At 34.0% G+C, this 12,291-nt stretch overlaps 1 protein-coding gene across 1 annotated transcript in view; it reads right to left on the bottom strand.

Annotated features, from left to right (window-relative positions):
- Positions 1 to 5,415: 5,415 nt before the first annotated feature.
- LOC120428676 (uncharacterized protein DDB_G0271670-like) overlaps positions 5,416 to 12,291 on the bottom strand; it is a 119,116-nt gene continuing 112,240 nt past the window's right edge. The window contains exon 5 of the mRNA XM_039593725.2: positions 5,416 to 5,453. Coding sequence (XP_039449659.2) covers positions 5,431 to 5,453 — 23 coding nt within the window. The 3' untranslated portion in view covers positions 5,416 to 5,430. The remainder of the gene's footprint in view (positions 5,454 to 12,291) is intronic.

Genomic DNA, 12,291 nt, shown 5'->3' with positions numbered 1-12,291 from the left:
CACCGTTTTCAAGTTATAGCCATATTTAAGTGACTTTTTTGAAAATAGTCGCAGTTTTTCATTTTTTTAAATTAGTGCACATGTTTGCCCAGTTTTGAAAAAAATATTTTTGAAAAGCTGAGAAAATTCTCTATATTTTGCTTATTTGGACTTTGTTGATACGACCTTTAGTTGCTGAGATATTGCAATGCAAAGGTTTAAAAACAGGAAAATTGATGTTTTCTAAGTTTCACCCAAACAACCCACCATTTTCTATCGTCAATATCTCAGCAACTAATGGTCCGATTTTCAATGTTAATATATGAAACATTTGTGAAATTTTCCGATCTCTTCGAAAAAAATATTTTTGGAATTTTCAAATCAAGACTAACATTTCACAAAGGCCAAACATTCAATATTACGCCCTTTTAAAATGTTTGTCTTGATTTGAAAATTCCAAAAATATTTTTTTCGAAAAGATCGGAAAATTTCACAATTGTTTCATATATTAACATTGAAAATCGGACCATTAGTTGCTGAGATATTGACGATAGAAAATGGTGGGTTGTTTGGGTGAAACTTAGAAAACATCAATTTTCCTGTTTTTAAACCTTTGCATTGCAATATCTCAGCAACTAAAGGTCGTATCAACATAGTCCGAATATGCAAAATATAGAGAATTTTCTCAGCTTTTCAAAAATATTTTTTTCAAAACTGGGCAAACATGTGCACTAATTTAAAAAAATGAAAAACTGCGACTATTTTCAAAAAAGTCACTTAAATATGGCTATAACTTGAAAACGGTGCACTTTATCAAAATTTTAGTAAAGTACTTTTTGATTGCAAATTTGATTTTACATCGAAAAATGAAGTTGAAAAATTTTTACGACCAAAATTTCGATTTTTTGAAAAAATCAGTATTGATTAAAAAATTCATAACTCGGTCAGTGATTTTTTGCACAACCTGGAAATTTCTGAAAAGTTGGCATTTTATGTCTTCTAAAACATATCAAAAAATAAAAAAAATTAAAAATAGTGTTTTTTTGTAAATCAAGTTTTAGTGATAAAAAGTTAAATAAAAAAATCACCAAATTTTTTTTTACCGTGTATTATTTTTTCCAGTGTAGTCCGTATCCATACCTACAACTTTGCCGAAGACACCAAATCGATCAAAAAATTCCTTCAAAAGATACAGATTTTTGAATTTTCATACATCATTTTTGTATGGACAGCTGCCGAATTTGTATGGAAAATTATATGGACAAACTAATGATGCAAAATGGCTTCTTTGGGCATACCGAAGGCACCAAAAAAGTTTCAGCCGGATTAAAAAATACAAAAGAGTAATTCTCGCTGAAAGTAGACCACTATTTACACAAGGTGCTCAAAAATCAAAAGCAATGTACTTTTCCAATAGCCCCCACCAAGTTATGAAAGAAACCATGTTTGGTTGGTTGAATTTGTCCTCACCTCGGCGCCACGAAGCTAAAACATTTTTTTAAATTGGTAATTTTTTGACTTAGGCGCGTCTACAAAATTGCTAATAACTTTGCAAAAAATCAACGAACCCTTGATGTTTAGGGGTGTTTTGGAAAGGAAATGAGCAGAGCTTTCGAATGCACTTGTCAGAAAAATACCGTTCCATACATTTTTTAGCCATAAAACAACAATGTATTTTTAAAAGTCATTTTTGAAGGCCGGCGCCCCGCTTTATCGAAAAACTGACAAATCCATTCGAAAGCTGAGACGATTTCACATAAAGGACCAATAAATCTAAGGTGTATGTTCCTCCTATCTTTTTTAATCTTATTTTGATTCTGAGAGCGCAGCGCTCCGTTCGTATTTCGGGCGCCCAAAATGTTGCATTAGCTTGCCCCAATTTAGGGTTTTGTCAAACAATATAGGTGCTCACTTTTTAAATGATAGTTTATTATCCAAGGATCAAGATGCACTATCGATAATTGACCAATATTTAAGGTTTTGGGTTCTGCCAGGCAATTTAATGTCAAAAAGTTGTTTTTGTTTACTTTTTTTGTTGTTAAATGCTTATTTACAATTTGGTGGACATTTTTACAGTAAAACTAATGAATGTAGCATGTAGGAAATTTCACTACGAACATTTTTCTAGAGGAGAAAACGTAATTTCGATACTCCAACGCAAAGATATTTGAGTTTTAGTGAGAAAAAAGTGCCAATTTTATAAATTACCCAGAATTAACAAGCACGGCCTATTATTCACATGCGGCATATGTTTTGGAAGCCAAAGTATGGTTTCTTACAGTTATTTAGGTAGCTGAGTTTGGATCTGCAATCAAATTTCAGATAAACAGTGAAATTTCGAGCCACACGCAAAAGTTATTTGCGGTAATATGCTAACATTGAAGATCTGGCAACTTAAGTGATATTGATGTACTTTTTGGAAGCCGGATCTCACTTAAATGTATGTAAACTATGTCCGGATCCACCATCCGACCCATCGTTGGTTAGGTTATCAAAGGACCTTTCCCATGAGTCCAAAACATTGAAGATCTGGCAACCCTGTCTCGAGATATGGCCACTTAAGTGATATTTATGTACTTTTTTATTCCGGATCTTAAAAATAGATGAAATTTTTGTACAATTCTATCATATCAGCCATTGTTGGTAATACGTGAGGAAGGCTCCAACCACATAGGTGGATTAAGTTAGTTTTTTTTATGATTTTGTGGAACGATTGTATACGTCAGTCATTAATTAATGACGATTTCCATAACTTTGCAAGGAATAAAAAAATCGCTCCCAACCATTTTCACTACATGCAAATAACATTTAGGCGTGGCTCAAATATCACTGTTCACTGTTTATCTGAAATTTGATTGCAAATCCAAATTCAGCGACCTAAATAACTATAAGAAACCATACTTTGGGCTCCAAAACATTTGCCGCATGTAAATAAAAGTTCGTGCTGGTTAATTCTGGGTAATTTATAAAATTGGCACTTTTTTCTCACTAAAACTCAAATATCTTTGCGTTGGAGTATCAAAATTACGTTTTCTCCTCTAGAAAAATGTTCGTAGTGAAATTTCCTACATGCTACATTCATTAGTTTTACTGTAAAAATGTCCACCAAATTGTAAATAAGCATTTAACAACAAAAAAAGGTAAACAAAAACAACTTTTCGACATTAAATTGCCTGGCAGAACCCAAAACCTTAAATATTGGTCAATTATCGATAGTGCATCTTGATCCTTGGATAATAAACTATCATTTAAAAAGTGAGCACCTATATTGTTTGACAAAACCCTAAATTGGGGCAAGCTAATGCAACATTTTGGGCGCCCGAAATACGAACGGAGCGCTGCGCTCTCAGAATCAAAATAAGATTAAAAAAGATAGGAGGAACATACACCTTAGATTTATTGGTCCTTTATGTGAAATCGTCTCAGCTTTCGAATGGATTTGTCAGTTTTTCGATAAAGCGGGGCGCCGGCCTTCAAAAATGACTTTTAAAAATACATTGTTGTTTTATGGCTAAAAAATGTATGGAACGGTATTTTTCTGACAAGTGCATTCGAAAGCTCTGCTCATTTCCTTTCCAAAACACCCCTAAACATCAAGGGTTCGTTGACTTTTTGCAAAGTTATTAGCAATTTTGTAGACGCGCCTAAGTCAAAAAATTACCAATTTAAAAAAATGTTTTATCTTCGTGGCGCCGAGGTGAGGACAAATTCAACCAACCAAACATGGTTTCTTTCATAACTTGGTGGGGGCTATTGGAAAAGTACATTGCTTTTGATTTTTGAGCACCTTGTGTAAATAGTGGTCCACTTTCAGCGAGAATTACTCAAAAATTAAAATTGAAGAAAAAAGACCGATTTCGTAGAGAATTGCTCTAATGGAAAATTGGTTTGAAAAATTCCATAGTACTAGAGGGTGACGATTCTCGAGATTTTCAATTTCCCGGGAATCGAGAGTTGAATTCGGCAATTTCCCGGGAATTCCCGGGACCCGGGAGTTTTTTTTAAATATGCCAATAGTGTCAATTATGTATAAAAAAAAGTCATTAATGTGTTTCTTTTCAATGCATTCAGTTACAATTTATTCATACTTATTCAATGAAACGTTAACTAGTAACCTATTTTTTTTCTACCATTCTATTTTTTTCTGAATCTGCAAATACAAGATCGTTCCTTGAGCTTTTTGGGAATCAAAATTGTATTTTAAACTGTTTACGAATCTAAATTCGCACTGAATGATTTTTCAAAAGTTGTCAAGAAAAAAAATAGCTAATGTATAATTTCCCAGTATCGGGGCTTTTGCAACATGATAAATAACCACTCAAAACAACAATTTCAAGTTGTTTTTTACATTTCAAGGTCAACTGTAAATATTCAATGAAGAAATAGTAATCAGGAAACCCCGAATGTTCATAATTGGCGTTCATAATTAGCTTTACAAAGATTGCCAGAAGATTTTTCTTCCAAAATATAATTAAATTACCTTACTAAGAATTTTAAAAACTCAAAAAACTAGATTATGTGGATTGCTATGCTTGAAGAAGATATGGAAATTATACTTATCTTGAAAAGGCTTTTCCCTCTTAAAAATAATAAATAAAAAAATATATTACAGTTCCTTTCTGGGGTCTAACTGCTAAGTATGCTTTAAGGTATGTTTTGGGGTCCACATTATTTTGGGTTCTCTCAATTATAGTTATTGGAGTTTTTGATTAAGTTAAAATTAAGAGATGCATTTGGTTTATTCGAACTTGAACATCTTACGTTGAACATGCAATGTTCTAAATAATTTCGAATTTTACAAACATTTTTCTGATTAGTTTATATAATTTTGCTTCAATATTTATAAAATTAAAATTTCCCGGGAGTCTCGACCAAATTTCCCGGGAATCGAGAGGTCCAAAAATGGTCGATTTCCCGGGAATTTTTTCCCGGGAATTCCCGCTCGTCACCCTCTACATAGTACTATTAAATTCATTACAAGTTTTAGCCTAATTTATTTTGTTCGAAATACCGAAGGTCATGAACATGATTTTCAACTAACAAAACTTATTATTATTTTGAAATGACCTCCGTTTGGTTATTCCTACTTGGCCGGGTGAAAACATTCCATTATTAGTGAAAATTAATGGTTTGATAATTTTGTCATAATTCATTGCCATTTCGGTCAGATACATGGTATTTGTGAACAAGTCATCTGGACCATATTTTATGATATTAAATAGATATTTGAATTGATATTCTGGTGCTTTTGGAGCAATGACTAGAGGTATTGATATATTTTCGAGGGGAATTTATTTACACGGGAAAATGTTGGCAACAATATTTTAAATAATATTATTCAAAAACTTCGAAAAAAATTATAATACTGAACATTATATAGCTGATATGGTATTTTTTTTAAACACAAAGATGCTGTTCTATTTTCAATCCCATACAAAATACTTACAATTATTATTTCATTAACGTGGGTTTACCTGAAAAGATAAGAAAAAACATTCGATTAGTAGTGTGTTCAATATCTGCTCTCGAACCTAGATCATAACAATTTGTGACAGCTTTTAATTAGTCCGAATGTCCCATTTCCCCACTTTCAATTAAGTGATTGCGCAACACCCCACAAATACTATGTTTATACGCAAGTGACATTTTCACACCTCGAAGCTCCGTCCAACAGGTAGCAGGCAGCAAGTTCTGGGAGGGGACAAAACCACTTTCCTCTTGACACTGCCACTTACACGGTGGCTGCCTGGGCACACTTGTCGCGCGGCACGCCATTAAAATTCCACCATTTAATTACATTTATGAGAGGTTTTGTAATTTATTTTTAACCAGCTCTCTGAGTTGCGTTGCGGCGATGCGTTTTGCTCTCCTTTTGCTTTACTTGTTTTTTTTTGAAAGACTGTCTCAACTTCATTCATTCCACTCTCGTTCAGTTGACAGCACAGCTCTCGAAGTGCATCTTTGAGGCGCGTTAAGAGGGGTGACGACGACGACGACGTTATATTCGGGGTAACATTGTGGCACCTTTTTTCCTTGATGTTTTAACTCACCTAGAAAAGTGAGGAGCGAAAAAAAGACAACAACAACCGGGAGTTGACAGAAGCGGATTTTTCATTGGTCGTCGGAGTGGCAGAGCGAGCGTTTGCTGATGGACATTTCAATTACCAGATTGAGAGATGCATTTGTTTTGTATTTCTCAGAAGTAGTTGATTTGTGTCCGGGTACATTCAATTTCATGGGATTGGTTTGATGCAGGCCTGTGAAACCGCAAAGATGTCAACCATTGATTTTTTTCTAAACAAAGCGCAAAAATCGAGCGCAGCAATAACAGAACACCTACACAAAAACAATTCCCATAATCGTGAAATAATTTAAGAACCACGAAGAATTTAAACCATTAGTACGTTAATTAATTTCTGGTGGTTCTCCAATTCATGATATCGGGAATCATATTTTTAACTAGGAAACTATAATGTAAACCAAAATAAAAGTTTGATGATCTGACAACCCTGTCTTAAGTTAAAAACGTCCCCCTCTCCAAATACCGAAAAAACGTATTTATTTTATAAAACAAATCATGAATATACAACTTTAATTTTTTTGGGACATTTCATGAAGTGGGAAATTTATTGTTCTTTTCAAATAAGCAATAACTCAAAAGCAATGGTTCTGATTGCTCAAAAAGACTCACTCACTCGCGAGCACAAATCGAACGCGACGCACGCTGCTCTGATGTATTTCTACCGTTTGTCATTTCCACACCAATCGATACTGAATACGCTCTCTTTTGCTCTCCCTCTCACTCAAATCGGCTAAACAGCGAATGGTTCAGAGAAACTTATTGCGTTATGTCGCTCAAGGATGACTCAAAATAGTTTGCGATTGGCTTTGCTTAAAATCAATGTTATCAAAAATATTTAGTAATTTTGTTGAAACACAACATCAAAGACACGATTGAAAGCATTTTCCATCATGACAAATACAAATTTATAGCAAACTTTGGTAGTGCAGGCCATCTGAGCGCCACGCTGGAATATTGCTACATTCTCTCCTCTCTGAACATATTGCTTTATGACTGTGGCCGACGGACGCAGTAGGCGAAGAAATTCACGAAGTATTTGTGAAGCGATTGACCAGCAGCTAGCAGCTAGCGAGTCGTGTTCGCTCACGAATAGTCGGCAAAGATTCGTTCGGCGATTAGAGAGTGATTTCTGAACTTTGAACCGAAAATTAGGACCCTTGCTCAGAAGAGCCGTTTTTGTATTTACATCAATATTATAGTTATAAAATTTTGTGTTTATTGTTGTACAGTTGACCACGCTGGATGATTATTAATTGTTATGGTTCAGGAGAAAGGTAGTTCAAAGTTGAAATACCTATCCATTGCTTTACACAGGCCAAAACTTGATAAATCTGGCAAATTATCGATTAAAAAAATGGCAGACAAAAAACTAACCCTCTACAACTCAACCCCGTTTTTAGACGGGCTTGGATCGAAAAATTCCCCAAAAATCAATTTTTCAACCAATTTTTCATCTTTAAAAATTATTGGAAAGAAGAACTTTTGAAATTTTAGAAAATTTTAGGGCTGGAAGTTTGACTTGTTTTATGTGATTTTGCTAATTTAAAAAAAAATTGTAGGCGTCACTTTGTCTATGTTTTTTTACTTACATTTCCTGTATTTTAAGTAAAAAGAAGTATACAGAAATTTTTGCAGTGTCCCAGACTATGCGCTTGTGTTTAAAATTTAAATTATAATGGTGTCATTCTATAGGGATCATCCATAAACCACGTGGACACTTTTTTGGGAATCTCTTACCCCCCCCCCCTTCGTGGACAATTGTCCATACAAAAAAACTTTTTTGTATGGATCGAGGACAACCGGCATACCCCCCGCCCCACTAGGGTGTCCACGTGGTTTATGGATGGTCCCATAGCAGAAAATGTGATAAACGAGCAAAAAAATTAAAAAAGTGTCTGAAAACGTGAAAAAATAAGATAAACAAAATGTAATGATAGGAGGTGGTAGAATAGGCCAAATAATACCAAAACCAATCATAAACTTAACATGATAAATGCTAATTAAAATACTAAAAATGAAACTAGAAAAACATATAACAAGAGAAGTCAAGTTTTCGGTAGAACAAAAGTTGCTTAAAATGACCTTCTTAATAAGGGAAAAATAAAAATATTCGATAAAAAAATTGAGCAGTACAGGGTTAATTCATAAGTTCATAATTTGAGATTGTTTAACTGATTTCATGGCCTCAAAAATGCTGATTTTGCATTTTCTATTGGGAATACACATTCTATATTTTTTTTTATTTTCAAATTAATTTGTTCATTCTTATCAAAAAGTTATTCAAAATGGGCATACATTGAAAAATCTGGAAAATCTGTCAATATCAATGTATTTGTTACCGGGCAACCCTGGCTTTAAAGAAGATTTGACCTTGAACAAATCTATAATTCCAGTTAAGTCTCAAAATTTCAGAACAGTGTTGCCAAAAATAAAGGTCTAAAAAATACATTTATGTATTATGTATTCGGAAATCCGGCCGTGAATAGTCCATATATTTCACTCAAGTGATCATAACTTAAGACGGTGTTGCCAGATTCCTTTTTTTTAAATAATAATTTTCGAAAAACTCATTACGTGGCTTGCAAAAATAATGCTTTATTTGCAAGAAGAAGAAATTCCTCGTCGTTTAGAAGAAATCATCTAGTCTCACTCAATTTAAAGCCACAAAAGTTTTATGCATTATGCTTTAAAAAACCACGTGTTAAACATTCTGGGTAGGTGGGTGGCAAAACTTCCTCCAATTTGCTGCGATGAGTGAAAAATCAGCGCTGACAGCGGCAAACGGCTCGTAAAAATGTCTGTCATGCGTTGCATTTTCCACGGCGTGTGACGAGACAGCCAGGAATCATAAACTTGTCGTAAACCATGATCCAATTCCTTTACGTCATCGTATGCATTTTAACACGTGGCAGGTAAATTGGAAATTTGGAGCGGTTCACATTTCGGTGATGTGTTATGGGTTGTGTAAAGATTAGTTTCGAGTGCTGTTGTGGTTTTTTGGTTTTGTTATTCAGGGATTCATGTTGCTTTATAGTCGGAGTTTTTAATGATTATTTTTAATATTTTTGTATTTTGTATTTTTTGTTTGTAATTCAGAATCATAGAGTTAGTATTCCAATTATTGATTCATTTTTTGGCCTTATATTCATTTTCAAGACAAATCCTTAAACTGTCTTAAATGCATTACTACAAGGTTTTAACATGTTTACGAATTTTAAAAATATTTTGTATGCATAAAACAATCCCAATATTGAGGCACTAATTTCAATTTTCCTGATGAAGATACCTTTATGGGTCTGCCAAATCTCCAGAGTCCTACCTATTTCTGGCCTACCTGCAGCTACTGTGTAGGTTCACCTCGAAGACCAACCCAAATTTCTACGGGACAGTACAAGTGCGTGTGAAGCCAAAATAAAATTGGCCTTTTGACTTCATTCTTCCGAGCACAAGACTGCTGCCCCATGGGAACTCCAAGGATAGAACAACGCGTGGTACACCGGAAGTCACCCCCTTTGACGCATGGAAGTGGGTTTCTGCGCGTCAAAGATCGGTCCGGTTTTAGAACGCCGAGATCCAATAAATAGACGCCAGAACGGGCAAAGTTCGCCAGTTGCGTTCCGGGTATCAAGTGTTTCAGTGTGATAAGACAGTTCAACTAGTGGAAGGATACAAGTGGGTTTGAAAGTAAGAACAGTGCAAATTTGGTGGGGGATATTTTTTTTGTACAGAAGCTGCTTATGGATTACCATAAAGGATTATGTGAAGTTTAAGAAAATTTGGAAACTAAAGTGTTAACAAGTGATTAGACAAGCCTTCAAAGTTAAGTCATAAAAGTTTTATGTCTATGAAAAGCAGTGTTATTTTATGAAGCCTCGTGATTTTGTTAAACATTGAAACCTGTGTAAGAAAAAGAGAACAAAATAAAACATGAAAAATGAATGATTTTTACTTATTGAACGAAAAAACCTTTATGAAACTTTTTTGAAATTTGACCAATTTGAACCATTAATTTTCTGTTCAGGTAAGTTATGAATTTGGTCAAACCAATGAAGTTGTTCAATAAATTGCAGTTTAAAACAGTGTAGACACAGGAAATTATGATCAAAGAAACTTCCATGTAACATTTGACGGATTCTTGATAATTATAACTCTTGATCTCTTTTACTGCACGGAAAGACTGTTTAATGCAAACCGCACAAAGAATTTCGTCCTAATTTATGATCTGTTTGAAAAATCTAAAATTCGGGCTGTTTCAACAGAACACTCTGCCAAAAAACAGATAAGAACAATTCTCTTAGATTTCGGTCATTCAATTTTTTTGTCTTTTTTAATCCGACTGAAACTTTTTTGATGCCTTCGGTATGCCCAAAGAAGCCATTTTGCATCATTGGCTTGCCAATATAATTATCCATTCAAATTTGGCAGCTGTCCATACAAAAATGATTTATGAAAATTCAAAAATCTGTATCTTTTGAAGGAATTTTTTGATCGATTTGGTGTCTTTGGCAAAGTTGTAGGTATGGATAAGGACAACACTGAAAAAAATGATACACGGTAAAAAAAATTGTGGTTTGTAGTTACACTTTTTGTCACTAACATTTGATTTGTAAAAACAACTCTTTTTTTAATTTTTTTATGGGTAATTCTCTACCAACTCACACGAAATCGGGAAAAGTTGCCCCGACCCCTCTTCGATTTGCGTGAAACTTTGTCCCAAGGGGTAACTTTTGTCCCTGATCACGAATCCGAGGTCCGTTTTTTGATATCTCGTGACGGAGGGGCGGTACGACTCCTTCCATTTTTGAACATTCGAAAAAAGAGGTGTTTTTCAATAATTTGCAGCCTGAAACGGTGATGAGATAGAAATTTGGTGTCATAGAGACTTTTATGTAAAATTATACGCCCGATTTGATGACGTACTCAGAATTCCGAAAAAACGTATTTTTCATCGAAAAAACACTAAAAAAGTTTTAAAAATTCTCCCATTTTCCGTTACTTGACTGTAAAAAAATTTGGAACATGTCATTTTATGGGAAATTTAATGTACTTTTCGAATCTACATTGACCCAGAAGGGTAATTTTTTCATTTAGAACAAAATTTTTCATTTTAAAATTTCGTGTTTTTTCTAACTTTGCAGGGTTATTTTTTAGAGTGTAACAATGTTCTACAAAAATGTAGAGCAGACAATTACAAGAATTTTGATATATAGACATAAGGAGTTTCTTTGGAAACATCACGAGTTATCGTGATTTTACGAAAAAAAGTTTTGAAAAAGTTACTTTTTGCGTTTCACTTTGTTTCGTCGTCCGTGTCTGTCGCGGGTGACCATGAACGGCCATGATCGATGACGACCAACTTTTTCAAAACTTTTTTTCGTAAAATCGCGATAACTCGTGATGTTTCCAAGGAAACCCCTTATGTCTATATATCTAAATTCTTGTAATTGTCTGCTCTACAACTTTGTAGAACATTGTTACACTCTAAAAAATAACCCTGCAAAGTTAGAAAAAACACGAAATTTTAAAATGAAAAATTTTGTTCTAAATGAAAAAATGACCCTTCTGAGTCAATGTAGATTCGAAAAGAACATTAAATTTTCCATAAAATGACATGTTCCAAAATGTTTTACAGTCAAGTAACGGAAAATGGGAGAATTTTTAAAACTTTTTTAGTGTTTTTTTCGATGAAAAATACGTTTTTTCGGAATTTTGAGTACGCCATCAAATCGGGCGTCTAATTTTACATAAAAGTCCCTTTGACACCAAATTTCTATCTCATCACCGTTTCAGGCTGCAAATTATTGAAAAACACCTCTTTTTTCGCATGTTCAAAAATGGAAGGGTTCGTACCGCCCCTCCGTCACGAGATATCAAAAAACGGACCTCGGATTCGTGATCAGGGACAAAAGTTACTCCTTAGGACAAAGTTTCACGCAAATCGAAGAGGGGTCGGGGCAACTGCTGTGTGAGTTGGCGGAGAATTACCCCTATATAAATTTACAGGTTGTGCAAAAAAATTTTTTACCGGGTTATGATTTTTGGAATCAATACAGATTTTTTTTGTTATATCGAAATAGGCAAACAAAATTCAACTTAATTTTTCGATGTAAAATCAAATTTACAATCAAAAAGTACATCACTGAAATTTTGCTAAAATTCACCGTTTTGAAGTTATAGTTAGTTTATGCAATTTTTATGAAAATAATCGCAATTTTTCATTTTTTTAAATT

This window comes from Culex pipiens, chromosome 3 (assembly GCF_016801865.2).
Source record: "Culex pipiens pallens isolate TS chromosome 3, TS_CPP_V2, whole genome shotgun sequence".
Taxonomy (NCBI): domain Eukaryota; kingdom Metazoa; phylum Arthropoda; class Insecta; order Diptera; family Culicidae; genus Culex; species Culex pipiens.
Note: the sequence above shows the minus strand (reverse complement) of the source record. Positions and strands in the feature narration are given on the sequence as shown.